General features: G+C 33.0%; 2 protein-coding genes across 2 annotated transcripts; one reads left to right on the plus strand and one right to left on the minus strand.

The window, feature by feature from the left end:
* Positions 1 to 20: 20 nt before the first annotated feature.
* Positions 21 to 13,743, minus strand: LOC133173718 (phosphatidylserine lipase ABHD16A-like). Its single transcript, XM_061308738.1, has 19 exons — positions 13,660 to 13,743; positions 10,539 to 10,595; positions 10,089 to 10,242; positions 9,864 to 9,949; positions 9,684 to 9,751; positions 8,881 to 8,964; positions 7,536 to 7,609; positions 7,279 to 7,319; positions 7,090 to 7,191; positions 6,681 to 6,794; positions 6,150 to 6,314; positions 5,965 to 6,028; positions 5,675 to 5,738; positions 5,437 to 5,493; positions 5,188 to 5,259; positions 5,010 to 5,083; positions 4,349 to 4,447; positions 2,828 to 2,874; positions 21 to 293 (listed from the first exon to the last, which is right to left on the minus strand). Exons 1-19 carry the CDS (start codon positions 13,741 to 13,743, stop codon positions 183 to 185), a joined length of 1,617 nt encoding a protein of 538 aa, XP_061164722.1. The 3' UTR covers positions 21 to 182.
* Positions 13,744 to 14,002: 259 nt separating this feature from the next.
* On the plus strand, positions 14,003 to 16,909 carry LOC133172909 (uncharacterized). The gene is made up of 3 exons (XM_061307743.1): positions 14,003 to 14,394; positions 15,781 to 15,981; positions 16,181 to 16,909. Exons 1-3 carry the CDS (start codon positions 14,091 to 14,093, stop codon positions 16,849 to 16,851), a joined length of 1,176 nt encoding a protein of 391 aa, XP_061163727.1. The 5' UTR covers positions 14,003 to 14,090; the 3' UTR covers positions 16,852 to 16,909.
* The last annotated feature ends 1,671 nt before the right edge of the window (positions 16,910 to 18,580 follow it).

The following is an 18,580-nucleotide window of genomic DNA, read 5'->3' on the forward strand; positions in this document are numbered from 1 at the left end:
GGATATTTTAAAAAAAAGAATTTTGAAAAGTGAATCTATATTTAATTAAGTTAAAAAGTTGTATAAAATGACAAAGAATTTGTTGCTCAGCAAAATAGTTCAGTTTGTGAATAAATATAAATAGTTCAAGGTCACTAGCATCTTTCCATGGTTTGAGCAATCGCTGAGGAATGAAGTTCTAGTCACAAAAATTTGGGTTGATCTTCGCTCTCCAGTGACCATGGCTTTTTGAAAAGTGATGCAGGCAAAGGGTTACAATGTGTTGAATCAAAGTCTATCATATAACGTGAGGCCTACAAATATACCACAATATATCATGTCACTTGATGCCTTCAAGTAATCAAAGCAAGTTAAAATAGATCAAAGAACGATCTGCAACCAAACAGCCCAAAATACTACAAGTACATCTACTGGATGTGCATGACTGTCCAGATTTCATTTGTGGTGAAAAGACAAAAGTATCTTTTAGAATATATGGCATTTCATTTCTACAATGGCCTATAAAACAGAAGAAATCAGGAATTGCTTGATTTGCCCATTATATATACCATAAAAATATCTACTTACTATAAGGACAGTACCAACTAGAACTGTCCAAGATGGACAAATACCCCCCCCCCCCCCCCCCCTGGGTTTTTTAGAGAAGGTGCCAAGTCACTTATACTAGTATTTGATGGATCTAAGAGGTGTTCACAATTTGTTTAAACATTTAGAGTGAAAATTTACCGACAATTGCTCATTATATTTTTATAATGAATGAAACTAAGGTTCATCCTTATACAACATCAATACTAATAATAACATTGTTTTCATTACATTAAAAAACAAGAGGCCCAAGGGCCTTAACGGTCACCTGAGTATAATACAACAATTTAGAGGATCCATGGAGTATAAAATGAACTGAAAGGTGAAGCTTTGTTGCCCAAAAGCAAGAAAAATAGGGTGATCAGGATCAACAAAATAATTAATCTAGTATTCATTGACAGTTTATAAATTAGGTTTTAATCTGTTTCCCATTTATCACTTTCACTATACAGTATATTAAAAGCCCATCAGTGCTTCTGTACTATTTTAATTTCTTGTTGAAATCTCTTACATTGGCCTCTCTTGGTCTTTGATGAACATTTAATAAGACAAGTTATTTTTGTTCCATTTTTATTTATCTATTACTCACAAGTCTACCTGATCATAAAAACTACGAAAATACTTTTTGTATTATACAATAAAAATTCTTGCGTAATTCTCTTATTCTATTAACCTTTCAAGTACATTGTTGCCAGGGGCAGAGAAGATTTTCAAAGAAAAAATTCACCTTCACTATAGGATCTATATAGCCCCACCCTATAACCAGAACCCCTGTCTATGGGGCCATGAATTTCAAAATTTTGGAAGAGGTATCATTGCTTATCATATTAAACAATGTACTTTGTTTGTTTCAAAAATACCCAGGAGCAGAGAAGAAAATTTTTAAAGCATTAATGCATTTTTACTACATAATAAATAGAGCCCGACCCTAACATCAGAACCCCTGATCCAGGGGTCATGAAAATCCCTATTTTGGAAGAGTCACCCATGCATATCATAACTATGTATTTAATTTGTTTCAATAATACCCAGGAGTAGAGAAGAAGATTTTCAAAGAAATATTGCACTTTCACTATATGATCTATATAGCCCCCCTCCTCCTAGCACCAGAACCCCTGACCCTGGGGCTATGAATTTCACAATTTTGGTAGAGTCACTCTTGCTTATCATAACTATGTATTTAATTTGTTTCAATAATACCCAGGAGTAGAGAAGAAGATTTTCAAAGAAATAATGCACTTTCACTATATGATCTATATAGCCCCACCCCAGCAACAGAACCCCTGACCCTGGGGCCATGAATTTCATAATTTTGGTAGAGTCACTCTTGCTTATCATAACTATGTATTTAATTTGTTTCAATAATACCCAGGAGTAGAGAAGAAGATTTTCAAAGAAATAATGCACTTTCACTATATGATCTATATAGCCCCCCCCCCCCAGCAACAGAACCCCTGACCCTGGGGCCATGAATTTCACAATTCTGGTAGAGTCACTCTTGCTTATCATAACTATGTATTTAATTTGTTTCAAAAATACCAAGGAGTAGACAAGAAGATTTTCAAAGAAACAATGCACTTTCACTATATGATCTATATAGCCCCACCCTAGCACCAGAACCCCTGACCCTGGGGCCATGAATTTCATAATTTTGGTAGAGGGCTCAATGCTTAATACAATCATGCCAACAGTTGGACTGCTTGATGTCCAGGAGTAAAGAAGAAGATTTTTAAAGATTGCATTAATTTTGGTGGTTTTAGCCCCACCCCTCAGGCCCCAGGGGGGCAGGGACCATGATATTCACAAATTTTGTTCCCCTTCACACAGATGCCATATGCTAAAACTGGCTGATATTGATTCAGCGGTTTCAAAGAAGAAGCTGAAAATGTTCAAATGTTAACACACGACGGATGACGCACGACGACGGACAAAAACAGATAGCAATAGGTCACCTGAGTGACTCAGGTGACCTAAAAAAATAAATCACAATTTTTCAAGTATTTCTATATTGGAAAGTATGGATGCATTATTTATCCATTTTTTCTACGGTGACTATAAGTCAAGATCATGATACACCCTCAGGTTATAAGCAATCTTTCTGTGAAGTAGTAGATTCTAATGTTACTCCATAAGAAAGATATGGACTGGACACGTTTGCACAGACAGATGGATAGACAGATATGGTGATTCCTATATTCCCTCTCAAACTTTGTTTGTGGGGGGTATAATAATATTTACTTACTAAGTACAGGACCATCTTCTTCTTATCTTCTTCACTGTAATCTTCCCCTGAAATTAGAATTCTCCTCATTTAGAGTAAATTGGAATTCTCCTCATTCAGAGTAAATTGGAATTCTCCTGATTCAGAGTAAATTAGAATTTTCCTGATTTAGAGTAAATTAGAACTCTCCTGATTCAGAGTAAATTCGAATTCTCTTGATTCAGAGTAAAGTAGAATTCTCCTGATTCAGAGAAAATTAGAATTCTCATTAATTAAAAATCTCCTGATTCAGAGTAAATTAGAATTCTCCTGATTCAGAGAAAATTGGAATTCTCTTGATTCAGAGTAAATTAGAATTCTCCGAACTCAGAGTAAATTAGAAATCTCATGATTCAGAGTAAATCAGAATTCTTCTGATTCAGAGTAAATTAGAATTCTCCTGATTCAGAGTTAATTAGAATTCTCCTGATTCAGAGTAAATTAGAATTCTCCTGATTCAGAGTTAATTAGAATTCTCCTGATTCAAAGTAAATTAGAATTCTCCTGATTCAGAGTAAATAAGAATTCTCCTAATAGAAAATAAATTAGAATTCTCCTTATTCAGACTATTTAGAACTCTCCTGATTCAGAGTAAATTGGAATTCTCCTGATTCAGAGTAAATTAAAATTCTCCTGATTCAGAGTTAATTAGAATTCTCCTTATTCAGACTATTTAGAACTCCCCTGATTCAGAGTAAATTGGAATTCTCCTCGTTTAGAGTAAATTGGAATTCTCCTGATTCAGAGTAAATTACATTTTTCCTGATTCAGAGTAAATTAGAATTCTCCTGATTCAGAGTAAATTAGAATTCCCCTGGTACAGTGATTGATTCTGTGCTCTATTTCCCTGTAAGTCCAAGTACAATGTATGTGTAAAGTGTAAATAGCATAGTACTTACACATATGTACATAGTTACGGTACACTGGCGTAATAGCTGTGAAATTTGGGTTTGAATTCTAGCTTTGCCATTCCTGAGGTAAAATCATCTTATTTTTATCAAAATGAAGGAGCTTTCTTTTCAAATAAATGATTAAAGCAATATTAAATCTTTCTTTACTTAGACATCCAAAACAACAGTTTCTTAACATATCATTTCTATTCACAGCTTTTGGTAAAAGCTGCAGTCACAATTTAAAATCATATTATGGTGTAAATTTGCTTTCAAATATCATCATCAAATTTGGCCTGAATATTTTTTATTTCTTTGGCTCTGTCCCTCGACCAAAATGTATGTGCCTGATCAACTTCACAAGATGCTGCATGATTAACTTTCGAAGCTCCCTTTACACTTACAAATGAGCAAACTCTTTTTTTTCATTTTATTTTAAACAATGTTTAGCTGTAGTAATGTAGCCCTCCCAATTTTTTTCAGAGGGGGTTGGGTGGGGGTGGGGGCTCCCAATAAAGGAGATTAAAAAAATGAAGAGAGGGATATGTGTATATCTCATTGCAGTAAGAGAATGTTCAGAAATCAATATGATAGAATATTAAACACAATTTACCTATATGACATGGAAATGTATCAGATTCAGTTTGTATGTAGGATCTAATTTTGACTAAACACTCCTCTTCATCAACTTCATGTGTTTGCCAGAGGTCCTCTGAAATTTTAAAAAGCTAATTCAATTCTAAATTGCAAAAACACATGTTCAGGTCTTGTTGTATATACTCTTTCTGACCAAAAGGTAAGTAAAAGTAAAAATGTTTGTATAACAAGTAATCCTAAAGGACTAAGATTCCAGCCTATATCAGTAATGATATCACACTGTGACAGTTTCTATCCCAAACCTGGATTAAAATCTCATATCAAAGAGGAAATCATACAATATACAGGTATGCTTCAATAATACAAAATCAGAAATTAGATTTAAATAGAATAATGCCGAACTTGCAAAAATTTAAAGTTTCAGTGTGCACCAAAACTTTTTTCAGAGCTAGCCCAATCAGTCTACTAATGGCAAAATTTCACTAGTCTAAATCACTTTTTACTAGGTGTCCAAAAGTGTGAATAATAATTTCAGTTAATGAAAATGACAGTTACTTTCGTTTCAGTCCTTCAGATTTTATCAAGACTCTTATTCTATTTTAAGAATTAAATTTCTATAAAATGACATTTTATAAATTGGTGCACCCTGCAGTTTTTCTGAAATCAAGACTACAGACCTTGCTGAGGTTTCAATCTTGCTAACCAATCAGCTAAAAGGGCTAGTGTACTGTCATCAACGATATGTGGATATCTAAAATGAAAGCAATAAGTAATGTGTTTCGGTGAAGACATAATTACTGGGTTTTTTTTAAATAAACACAATTCTGATTCACAATATAAAGTATGTGTTTTTACCTAAATTGTAACAATTTTATGAGAAGATAATTCCCTCTGTTTGAATACAGTTTGACTCCAGTGGGATCTGATCTACACAGCAAAAAAAAAACAAAAAAAAAAAAACATTTTGTGATCATGGCATTGGCTAACACAGATCTTCACCAAATTTAAAAAAAACACCATTTACTTTGCCTATGCACATATTTTATACTGTATATGGTACAAAAATACTGGATTATGCTCACAAAAATACTGAATTATGCTCACTTTGTTGTAATCATCTCATCTCGCGTTCTTCTTATTAAAAGTATTGGACCAGAATATCTATAAAACATAATGAAAATAATATTCATTACAGAGAATAACTTGTGCATACATATGTGTTATGGATTTTCATTTTCACTTCTTATTCATTATTGTTTTACAAATTCATTTTGAATTCTCAAGTACAATTAATCATAAAACTAATTAATTGAAAACATCAGGAAGAAAACAAATGACAAACCTTATTAACTGAGCTGCTATGTTTAAGTCTAGATATGATCTTACTGTAAATTCCACAAAATTCTCTAAAAATATATGTATGAACATGTATATATGTAAATGAGTATAGTCAGAATGGACAGTATCTAGATCTAGCTAGCCTGCAGGAGATTAACTTTATCTAAAAACAATTCTTGAACAAATACAATACTCTCCCTATTGGGTTCAGTCCTTGACTTTATTACTGCATGAGTATTAAACACTTTATTTGTAACAGAATTTACTGACTGACATTAGAACTGATATTAATACCAAAGTATTCTGGCATCCTGGCCTGAGCTAGTGGAACAACATCATCAAAAGTGGCATCCACTACCTGTAAGGAAGTACATGTACATATATGTATTAAAAGTAGGGATATTTCACTACCACACAGATATTCACTGATGATAACTATATTTTGCAACCTAATTAAACACATACTATGTCAAACTTACAATGTACTTTAAATCTGGGTAATTCATTGCTACCCATGATGCAGTGTATCCCCCAATGGACCAGGCAAACACTGCTATATTGTCTGGAGTGAATCCTAATCTATTAATAGCATATTGCATCACAGCATCTACTGCATTTTGTTCCTGAGAAGGCATGGGAATTCCCTGAAAAAACAAAGGGTATACTTGAGATCACATAAAGACATCCCTACCAACGTTATTGTGCTTTATATTTAAGACATGTGGTCTCTCTTGGAAATGTAGGAAGAAATCTTTAACAATAATACTACTGATGTAGGAATATTAGTCAAATAATTATATAATAAATCATTTACACTGTATTACTTATTTGTATATCAATTTACATTCAAACATTAAAACTTGAATGAATGTTACATTAGAAAAATGTTTTAATCAGTAAAATTCCCCTAAAATAGTACACAGTATATGCTATATTAAGGAGTTGCATTGAATGCCGATTTTCTACATAATCAGATGGTTCATAATGTGAACATTGGAGGTGGTTCATACCGTGCTCCCTGAGAATCCAGGATGATTCCATCCTAAAACAGAGTAGCCTCCCTCTAACGGGGTTACTGTACAACCAATTTCATAGAAACCAGCATTACCTTCACAGCATACAATCTAAACAAAGTAATTAAAGGATGAGAAATTAGCTCTTAATATTGCAGGTTTTCATATTTTTCTTCTTCCGTTAAAAAAATGAATGGCAAGAAATGTAAATTGAATGTCAGCAACATGGTGATGTATGAGTTCAATATCTATTACCATATCATTAATATGCATTTGTACATTGCTTACTGGGGCAGAGTGGAATCTGCCTTTTAAGGTGGCATTTTTATCTGCTATCCAATATTTATCTATAAGGCAATATTCGTCGATTTTTTTTGCAGAGTATTCAGCACTAAAATCCACTAACCAGCGTCTTTCCATTCTGATTTCCAGTGTGTCTCCGGTCCACAAACATAGTATCTATTTCATTTCCATCTGCTGCTAAAAGTTTGGCTCTTTGTCCATTTTTCTATTAAAATGATAATCAACAAATATAGAAGAGAAATGACGTAAAGGTTACCAGAAAATATGAGGTACAAGAGACACATAATATCACCTCTTCTATTAAAGATGCTCTGTTTTGACTCAACACAGGACCTATAAAAACACAAGTACAATATATATAAATTCTCTCACAGTAATAAATAAGTTATTACATGTTCAACAGTGAAATAAAAGTGATATTTTTCACAGTTTGAAAAAGTGGTTTGGACTATCACCTCATTTCAGCATATCCATGGTTTTCTAGATATCAATGTTCAAGATGCTGAAGTTAACTTTTACACAAAGAAATGCATATTTGTTATCTCTTACCGACTAATGAATTAATGAGGGCTGTAGCTCCTGGATAAAGCATCCTCCTCCCAAAAGTATGTACAGCAGCATAACTGTTTAAGAGATATACATCTTACGTATGTACAGCAGCATAACTGTTTAAAAGATGTAATGGGCAATATTTACATCTTAAATACGTACAGCAGCATAGCTGTTTAAAAGATTTACATCTTAACAAGGCTGAGTCTAATTATTTCTACCCTAGAGATTTTGATAAATTTTCTTGAATTAATTCTTACTATTATATTCATTGTTTTAAGATTAAAAAATCGAATGATTACCGTCCCGATTTCTAAGAAGGCCATCTCAAAAGTTGTCAAATTTTACTATTGGACCCTATGGGAACTTGCTGGAAAAGCATCAAATTATCACATTTTTCCCATATTTTTTTTTTGTATTTCTGCCCTAGAGATTTCTTTTTCAGCCAAGTACATGAAAGTTATTGTAAAAAGTCACCAAATTGTGAAATTTCAAAAAAGTTGACCATCTAGGTTGGTGTAGGAATTATTACAAAGTTTATTTTTTCAATGCCCAATACCTCTAAAACTGCATATATCGATGCAGATGAATTATCGGTGCATACGAATTATTTTGGTAAAAAATAGCAATGTTTAGATTGCTAGTATGTTTATTTTGATGTTCTGTCAACAGGTTTCAGTAAAATATCCATGGACGTCTTGAATATACAAGCGAATCGTGTCATTCTCCAGCGTCATGCATTGCTTACAAAATTGGGAATCAGTGACGTTGTTAGAGCCATCTCAATGATTTTTTTCAATAATTATTTTCGTAAAAGCACAATTTCAGACCCATAGGCATTACAGATAATGTTAATTTTGTATTAAAATCACAATATTTGGGAAAGGTGTAATGTCGCACATATAGCTGCATGAAATTAAAAAGCTGCGCAAAGTCATGCGCACTAGAATTAGACTTGGCCTCGTTAAGTATGTACAGCAGCAAAACTGTTTAAAAGATGTAATGGGCAATATTTACATCTTAAGTATGTACACCAGCACAACTGTTTAAGAGATGTAATGGGCAATATTTACATCTTAAGTATATACAGCAAGATAGTTAACTTTAATGTACAATTCATGTACCAACAAGGTCTTTAACCAAAGTTGTATGAATATTCAATATCAGTGTACAGATTATGATCTTCCTCAAACATATCATTTGAGTTGTACTTGAACAGAAAAAAAAAGAGAATCTAGTACTCATATTTGTACAGCTGACTTAGACCTATATGTAGTTCTTACTACTAATTTTCTCCTTGATATAGAGTGAAGAGTTATGGTTATTGAGTCAAATGAGTAGATACCTTAAAATCTTCAGAGGAAGATTGGTTAGTGAATATTCTACTTGTTTAGACCTTGGAATCTGTTGATGGATTTTCTTCACTTCCCTTTAAAGAAAAAAACCTTATTCACTGGGATAAGAGATTTAAAAAAAAAAGTGTGCCTAAAAACATGTATACAGCATACAGGGCTATAGTGAACTGAGGCCCATTTTACAAAAGAACTTACAACTAAGACCAAAAACTTAAGTTCATTGTAAAATTTTCAAATTAAATGATTCTGTTTTATCTTAATAAATTCTTTTTAAATAAATTAAAACTATTTTAAAATCAACGTAAATTAGAAAGTAATAAGCAGAATTAAATTTTGGTCTTAGTCGTAAGTTCTTAAGTAAAACGGGCCCCTGATCTTTTAATGTCACAGACTAGAAAAAAAAAAAATTAAAAACTTAAAACAACATTAAAAAGGTACTTCTAAAACACTACTTAATTAAAGCATTAATAAGAAGGTCTTCTACTGGACGAACACTTACTTAAGAAATTTGTTCACAGAGGTTCGCTGCAATTCTCTTTTAATTCAGTAAGGTTGAAAGATATACTATTAAACAGTTTACCCGTAATTAATACATCTGTTTAACAAATTCATTACAATTGGACCAAAACTGTGTAAGAGGAATAGCATTTCAAAAAAATTGTCTATGAACTGACAGACAAACTGAGACAACAGACACTTTACCAATACATACATAAGACTTTCTAGTCTTTTATAAAAAGACATAAATTACATCTGAACATCTTTTTTTTAAACTTCATCATAAGCAACTTACCCATTTTCTCCCATATACCAATCCACTGGCCACGCCCAAAACTCGAAGTCATATCTGGCTAACATCCTCTACAGACAAAGATCCAACAAGAGTATTAGAATTCTGTTTTTATTTATATGTTAAATACTTAGAAGAATGAAGACCAGGAATTTTTTATCCCTTCAATATCAACATATATACCTTGTTCTGTTGAGTTAAGGACCTCTGTGTAGCTGTTAGTATACTGAGGAATGTTATGTAATCAGCATTATTATAGCGACCAACACCTGCAAATATTTTATTCCTGTTTAAGTCCTTTTTCATAAGTATGTTTACACAACATTCTGATAAAGACATATTACTTATAATTAATTTCTGCAAAAGTGCATTTTTAAAATCTAGTATAAATATTTAAATGATATTCACCTCTGGTAATATATGCCACAGTGTAGATAACACCTATTGAGAACATAAACTTTCCAATACTGACAAGACCTTCTGTTGAGAAATATCCCCGTCGGTATAGCACACCAAGCACAAATGGACTGGTCCAGTACGTAAAAGACATACAAAATCGAATCTATAAATAAACAGTACGTAAAAGACATACAAAATTGAATCTATAAATAAACAGTATGTAAAAGACATACAAAATCGAATCTATAATATAAATAAACAGTACGTAAAAGACATACAAAATCGAATCTATAAATAAACAGTACGTAAAAGGCATACAAAATTGAATCTAGAAATAAAGGTATTACAGAGTTTCAAAATTTAACCAAAAGGTTATAAAGTATGCATCCTGATTCTTCAATACATGAGAGACTTATAGAGTTCTTATACGGACTGAAATTTATGCAGAAATAAACTTACAACACTTATAAATCTGTCTCCTGTTGCTTCAATAAAGTTTGCTTGGTATATCTTGGGCTGAAATCAAAATAAATGCAGAGAAGTCAAGTTTAGGATATATATATGACTTATACCCTGGCTCCATAATCTTGTTAACACATTCACCCCTCATACATCCACATTAAATCTGCCAGCCTGTAGAATTAATGATACTAACTAGTAAGAATTTATTTTGCAGTGAAACATGTACCTCAGTAACCTAGTAAATCTGCCTTGCAATGGAAAGTTCAGCAGAGAATTCAGTTTCTATCCTTAAACAAGATGTGTTTGTGAAACACTATGCCCCCGATGGTAACACAATTCTGGAGTGGGACGTAGACTATAGTGCAATAGTTATGGCCAATGTTAAAGTTTTTCAAATGTAGGTCAAAGTTCACAGTTGAGGTCACATGATCAAAAATTTCTGTACCAATGGAAAGGTCTTGTCACAATGAACACTCATGTCAAATTTTAAGCCTTACCCTTGACATCGCAATAGTTATGGGCTAGGTTAAAGTTGACAACAGACAGACAGGACAAAAACAATATACCCCTGGGATCTTTCGATCTGGGGGGCATAAAAAATCATCATATGTTGATGGTGCAACTGCTGGAGTGAGCACAGTTTTGTATACTTCAGGATACCTATTTAGTTTTAACCTAAATCCACTTCTTCAAACCGCAGGAGACATTTGGAAGGTCTAGTCTTTGATGTCACATGACATCAAATGTTAGCTGCATTTCCATAACAATAAGTTCAAAAGGGCAAATACTTACAAGTAACAAAGGGTGTTTAATCTACTATCTATCTGCATTTTATAAAACTGAAAATGTTTTGCTTGTGTCCCCTCCAAACTGAAACTGCTTCCTACAGGACTGAAATGGAAATTGCATTGGCTAAGGAATGATCTGCAATTTGTCTCCAGTCTTATCTAAAGGGAGGAAGTCCTTTGTAAATTTTTTTGATAAGTATTCACACCTCAGACCTTTACTATATGAAAATAACCCTCTCTTTAATGCCAATATTCCCCAAGCTTTTCAAATGCTATGTATCATATATTTACAACACATCTAGGCTTCCCATAATATTTTATTACATTTTAAACTGTCATTTATTTCTTGAATAAAAGTGATATTCTGTCACCATGTGAAAGGATATCAATGTGATTTTCAACAGTGAAATATGCTGTCATTTATTTCTTGAATAAAAGTAATATTCTGTCACAGTGTGAAAGGATATCAGTGTGATACTCTATCACAATGTGACAAAATATCAGATGTGTGGCAAAATTCTTGAGTTCTGTTGAAAGAATGCTGTAAAAAAAAATTCCTGGCCTGTTATAAGATAGAGAGAGTAAATAAACCATTCTGAAAGAGACTACAACTGCCAAAGTTTCTCCAAATATACTGTTAAATCGATGTTTAACAGGTTGGGCACACCCAACCAAATGGTCATTTATCCCCAGTTTGGTGGACAATCTCCCATATCGGAGACGAATTATACTGACCATTTGGGAGAGAAAAATGGTTGTGTTCAATTCCATAGAATGGCGTGGAATGGCGCATAATTTTCAACCATGTAGAATAAAATATAGATATTTATCGGTGTTCTGAGTGAAAAAAATCAGAAATTCAAAGTGTAATTTTTTGCGCAGAGTCGTGCAAAAATTTGACAAAAAACGTCACGTACGTGAACAAGTGCAATGTTTCTCCATTTTTGCTTAAAAAGAAAATTCCCTCCTTCTCCGACGATGCTGCACCTGTCAATCATGTTCTTTACTTTCTATTTTGATTATCCGGGCAACCAATCACATAATGCAAACCAATAAAAACGATGATCTTTTTTTAACGTGGTCAAAAGTCGGATTTTACTACGGAGGCACATTTGTGTCAATTTTCAATTAGGAAATCAAAAGAAAAATAAGTTTTTGCCTTTATTTCGTTTTATTTTGTACCCAATAGCTTTGTTCTCTATAAAAATAGTGAATGAAGTTAGATTATGATATAATTATTGTTTTAAAATGATGTACTTCAAACGAAAACAAGAATAATTGCAAAAGTCACTTTGTAAATCTTTTATTGAAAATTATTTATCAAATATATTAAATTCATCAGTAATATACATATTAAACCACAAAAGGTCGCATGGAATATGCAACTTCATCCTAAAAGAAAAATAACAACAGATATTACGTTCACGTCTAGAAAAATTTAACTTTATAGCAATAAGTGCCCACCATACCAGTAAAGTAATGAGGAGCTCATGTTTAACGGGATTTTATGGAAATAAATATTGACGAAGATCCAAAAAGCGATTGAAACTTAACTTATCAAGAGTTAAACCACTAGATAAAATAGAATTTTTATCCTACTAGACACAATGAAAATTTTTTGATCGATTGATCCAAAGAAGTTTGGCTGTTACGGACAACTATGGGTATCGTTTTTAGGAAGTTATGGAGAAATTGCACATGGAAAATCGACCGAACTATGTTAATTCTGCAAGGAATATGTTCACTAAAACTCCCCAATGCCTAAGTAAATGCGCTTTTGCTTTATATTAATAAAATTTGGAATAGAATAAAAAAATCCACCATTTGGTCAGTAAAATTCGTCTCCGATATGGGAGATTCCACCAAACGGCGAATAAATGACCATTTGGTTGGGTACGTGTGCCCAACCTGTTTAAAATGTTTTCAATCTCACAATCACTAAAGTAGGAAGTCTCAAACGCTCAATATAACATCACAGCCTATAACACTGTTACAAAAAGGCAGAGGCTAAGGAAAAATCAAAGAAAATGTAATAAACAGAAAATTTTATGTTTTGTATAGTTGGATATGAAATTGATTTCATGAGTGGGACAGGATTATTTTTAATATATTTTCATGAGCGCAAAGCACGAGTGAAAATATAAAAAAATCTTCTCCCACTTGTGAAATAAATTCCATATCCCACTACAAAACATTGAATATCTTCTATATAACATATTACCCTGTTGCTCATTACTGAACATTCATGAGCTACAGCCATATGCCAGTGTTTAACTGGCACTATATCTGTGGTTTATTAAAATTTTGTACATAAAAGAACTGATATTCACCTGTCCTTCATTGTTTCTTAGCTGTCTATATAATTTAGGCCCTCTAAAACAATGCCAAATCTTTTGCACTGCAGTCAATGCCATGATTATGATAGTGAAAGTTGCAGGAGTGGGGTAAAAGTGAACAAGTACAAATACAATTTTTTAAAAAAGCTGATACAGTAATTAAAATGATAATATGTTCTTTTCATATAAAAAAAATATAAAATGTCTTGTTTCACAGTTTATCGACAAAATTACGCTAAAAGTAATTTTAACGAATTAATATATTGTATGTCTACTTTTACATCGCCCCTCATTAGTAGTTCGAACCCGATTCAGACAAGATGGAAACAGACATAGCATCATTAGGCAAAGGTTCCTTAGTCAAAGCTCTTGGATCAAAGTTAACATCAAATATTGATCTTAATTTCTGTGACTTTCCTAATAACATGAACAAGAAATTGGCAATTGCATTAGATGGTCTTTGTTTCGAAGCATCCAAACATTGTGTTCAACTCAGGCCAATGAAAATTGTAAACTGTAATGCTGCAGATTCAAATTCTAGCTACCGGTCTTTCTCTAAAGCATATTGTGAGGTAGAGGCAAAGTCCAGTAAGAAGTTTTTGTTTGGAGATGTGTTCCGACGTGGCATTGACATTCTGATTGGGTATTTAGAAAACAAAGCAGTGCCAGAAAACAGACAGGAACGATTTGTACTTGATAAGCTGCTATCATATGTGAACTCTAATGCAGGTATGCTTGACATTGGTATTAAGAGTTGAAAGCAAGGATGATGATATTTTGTTTCATTTAAATCATGAAAAAATCAATGTATTGTAATTGTATACTGTAACTTAATTGCTATTTTGTGGTTTTAACAGGTCCTTCTGGCCTCACAATCTCTTGATTTAGCTATATAGCTTGATTTAGCTATATAGCTTTATTAAGCTATTCAGAATAGCTTGATTTAGCTATTTTATCACACCTTTTTCTTAAATGTGTACTTTTCTCAGCATGCACAAAAATTTGCACCTTGGTGCAGTGATAATATTTAACCTTGAACTCTTCTGAAAATAATGCATGTAAAAGTAAGTCATCAAATTGTGTCTCCTTAAGAGACTTTGTACTCAAAGTTCTAAAAGTTTTGGGGCTATATAAAGCAATTGATACAGTTACTTCTTCAAGGAAATTATAAAGGAGGCCAATTATGGTCAACAAGATAATTGATTGGTAAGAATTCAGTACAATGAGAAGCAATCATACTTATCCACACCTCAGTGCACACAAGGTAGTGTACAGTTACCCAAAATGGAAATTCATCTTTTGCTTAAAAGTATTCAAATGCTGCAAATTGTTAGAACTACCTTTGATTTTTCTTGTTGTCTTAATAGCCCATAGTACAATTATGAATAGTCAAATACATGCAACTTTTTGTCTATTTCTTACAAAAAATATTTTTCTGAAAAACTGCATAAAAATAGCTTTATCAAGCTATCTTAAATAGCTTAATAAAGCTATATAGCTATTTCAAGCTATATAGCTAAAACAAGAGATTGTGCTGGACCTGTTTAACCAATTTAATTAACTGTATTAAACTACATGTATTGAGATTAAATATAATAGGGCTGGGATGATACAACATTTTCTATATCGATATGTATCACGATATTTGAGCCACGATACGATATGTATCACGATATGTTGAATTACTTATAAAAAAAAAATTTGTATTGAAATGAACAAAACATTTCTTCACAAATAAGAATAATTTATTCAAAGAAGTTGTATATCTGTTGTAAAACAAAATTATTTTACACAAGTGGTGTTTATTATTAGGTATTTCATATTCATATTTATATTTTGCATAAATATTTTATATATTTAACCCAAAATGTTAAGTAAACAAAGAAAAAAACATAAGTCAGATTTTGTGGGCGATTTTTCGATATTTCTTCATATGTATCGATATGCGTATCATCCTCACATTGAATCGATATTATTGATATCTCGATATATCATCACAGCCCTAAAATATAATATGCATGATAAGACAATTCATATCATATTTTGTGGAATATTGAGAAAGATTGCTATTTATAAAAGGTTTTGAACTGATGGATACTCATTTAAATCTTAAAGCTGATGATATACCAACAACTAACTTACACGAAATGACGAAGGGAGAGTTGAGCAAGTTGATGACAAATCACTTGTTTGGAAAGTTGTCAACATCACCTCACTATACAGTTAACAAAGAGTGTGATGATCAGAGAAAAGACAACTGCCCATGTAGCTATCCTGATTGCCAGCTGACAGGAGCATTGGGAGACACAAGTGTTGGTAAATGTCAAGTAAAGTGGTGTATGATATCTTAATCATTGTTAATACCATAACTTTGAAGAGGTGCTTTACTTATTATTATCAGTAGCTGTAGATTTCAGTTGTATGAAGTCAATTGAGTGAGATTGTATTCTTGTTTGAATGGCATTTTATTCTTGTTTTAAAGTTTTATGAAAACTTTTACATTGACCCTTTTTAGGAAACAGTGAGGTTTGGCATGGGAATATGGACATCATTATCAATGACAATCTAGCATTACATTTTGAATTGCCAGAGGAGAACTCTAAAACTGCTGCTGAAAATTCTCTATTAGAAAAACAGACATCAAATGCTTCATCCCAGAATTCACAGTTAATTGCAGAGACAATTGTATTTTCATTTTTACAGAAGCAGAAACATCCAGAATACAGTAATTTTCTAACACCTGCAGTTGGAGTAGGGATATCTGAAATGACAATCATGTTTTACGATGCAGAGCATGATGTCCTGTTGGAGAGTACAAGGGTACCTTTATTTGATTCACCAGAAGAGGACTGTAGAAAGTTCAGTCTAGCAGCAATTCTCATTTCTTGGCTTGTTGTTAACTACAAGTATTTAAGTTCAGGATTGGTTGACACCATGCAAACATACACCGCAGATTTCCACAATCATACTAGAGGGAAAATTGAGATTTATGAACAGAAGCTGAGTTTAGGAAATGTTGGATCTTCTAGCAGTAGTAGAGCCAAACGTAAAAAACCTCCAACAGTTGTGGCTAGTAGCTATTTGTATAAAAAACACAAACTGTTGAGTAGAATTATATTTGGGGAGAAATGTGGTGATGGTGACTCAGATGAGAACAGCAGTGAAGAGGACAAAAGAAACAATTAATGTTATCTAATTAATCCTTAGTAACATGCATGTAGTAGTTCAAGATTTGTAAATATCTGAAAATATATTGTCATTAAATCCTTCCATATATATATGTGTTTGTTCATGTGTTATATTTTTTGTTGTTTTGACAGTAATTTCAATGATTGCTGTGAAATCATTAATTTTTGTGGGAGTGTAATTTTCATTGTTTCTGAGGTATGAAGAGACCGCCAAATTCATGTCCACCACGAAATGTAAAATGTCATATACATAACTACTCAATAATTTTTCATCCATGAATTCAAATTCCCACGAGCAAATCATGAAAATTTTACCAAAGAAAAATATGATTTTAAAGTATACATTATTTTTATCATAAAGAGATGGCCAAAAAGTTAAGAATATTAAAAGATATGGTCTTAAAATTGTTGCCATATTACCATTAGATTGTATTACAGCTCTCTCTCTCGCCATCAGATCTATCGATAGAAGCATCATATTAAAGTGCAGTACAGCTTCCGTAGAAGATATACTACTCCAGGTACAGGCTGGATTCAGAAAGGGGAAATCCTGTACACATATTTGTACTTATGCAGCTCCTGGAGCAGTCACGCAAGTGGAACAGCACACCCTACGCTGTACTTGTTGAATTTGAGAAGGCTTCGACAGCTTGCATAGCAAGTCTCTCCGGAAAATCCTGCATCAACAAAGCATCCAACAGAAACTGGTTCACTTCATCCAGTCCTTCTATGAGAATTTTGAGTGCCAATGATAGGGAACAACCAGCTCACGAAGCCTTTTGCAGTGAATACCAGAGTAAAGGAAGGATATCCTGTCACCCATGCTCTTCTTCCTGGTAATCATCTGGGTCATGAAGAACATCACATAAGATAAAGGACAGGGATTGCAGTGGACACTGATGTCAACCCTATATAGGATCTGGATTATGCTGATGACCTTGGCCTCCTATCTATCAGACACCAATATATCCAGCAGAGGACAGAGCATCTCCATGCCACAACTAGTACAATCAGATAAAAGGTCAACATCAAAAAGACACAGGTCTTATACAGTATTTGAGCACCACAAACAACAGCACCCCAGCAATGATCAACATTCAGCCACTAGAGGATGTTGAGGAGTTCATACATGGGAAACAAAGTCACCAAAACAACAATCTGATTAAAATCAGCTGTTCTGATATGCTGCCACTTACTTTCATACAGAACAGCTGATTTTAATCAGATTGCCACAATAAATAATAAACAATAATAAAGAACAATAAACAGAATGTGTTTGTAAAACACTGATGCCCCCGTATGACAGCTCATGGCAAAAGTTAAGTTTCTCAGGAGCAAGTCAAACTCCAAGGTCAGTAGATCAAAATTGTTGGTACTCAAATAAAGGTCTTGTCACTAAGAATACACCTGTGAAATATGAAAGCCTAGCTAGCACCAACTGTTCAATGCGTAGCTATGGCCGACGTTAAAGTTTTGAATTTTCAAAAGTAGGTCAAACTCCAAGGTCAAAATCAATGGTGTACAAGGGAAGTTCTAATTTGTCACAAGGAATACACATATGAAATATGATTTCAAGCCCTACCACCATTCATTCAAAAGTTAAAGTTTTTCAAAAGTAAGTCAAATTCCAAGGTCAAGGACAAAAGGTAATAAACTGTTGGTAGGTATATGGCCAAGGTTAAAGTATTTCAAAATTAGATCAAAGTTCAAGGTAAAAGACTCAAAAT

The sequence above is a fragment of the Saccostrea echinata genome, unplaced genomic scaffold (assembly GCF_033153115.1).
Source record: "Saccostrea echinata isolate AGI-Se365-2 ecotype Australia unplaced genomic scaffold, CSIRO_AGI_Sech_v1 ptg000056l, whole genome shotgun sequence".
NCBI classification, from domain to species: Eukaryota; Metazoa; Mollusca; class Bivalvia; order Ostreida; family Ostreidae; genus Saccostrea; species Saccostrea echinata.

Coding starts and splice junctions, on each gene's coding strand:
- LOC133172909 (XM_061307743.1), top strand. CDS start 14,091: ATGAACAAGAAATTGGCAATTGCATTAGATGGTCTTTGTTTCGAAGCA. Junction 14,395..15,780: donor ATATGTGAACTCTAATGCAG/GTATGCTTGACA, acceptor TAAATCTTAAAG/CTGATGATATACCAACAACT. Junction 15,982..16,180: donor ATTGGGAGACACAAGTGTTG/GTAAATGTCAAG, acceptor GACCCTTTTTAG/GAAACAGTGAGGTTTGGCAT.
- LOC133173718 (XM_061308738.1), bottom strand. CDS start 13,743: ATGGCATTGACTGCAGTGCAAAAGATTTGGCATTGTTTTAGAGGGCCT. Junction 6,315..6,680: donor CTGGATTCTCAGGGAGCACG/GTATGAACCACC, acceptor TTGTTTTTTCAG/GGAATTCCCATGCCTTCTCA. Junction 2,875..4,348: donor TACATTTCCATGTCATATAG/GTAAATTGTGTT, acceptor TTCTAATTTCAG/GGGAAGATTACAGTGAAGAA.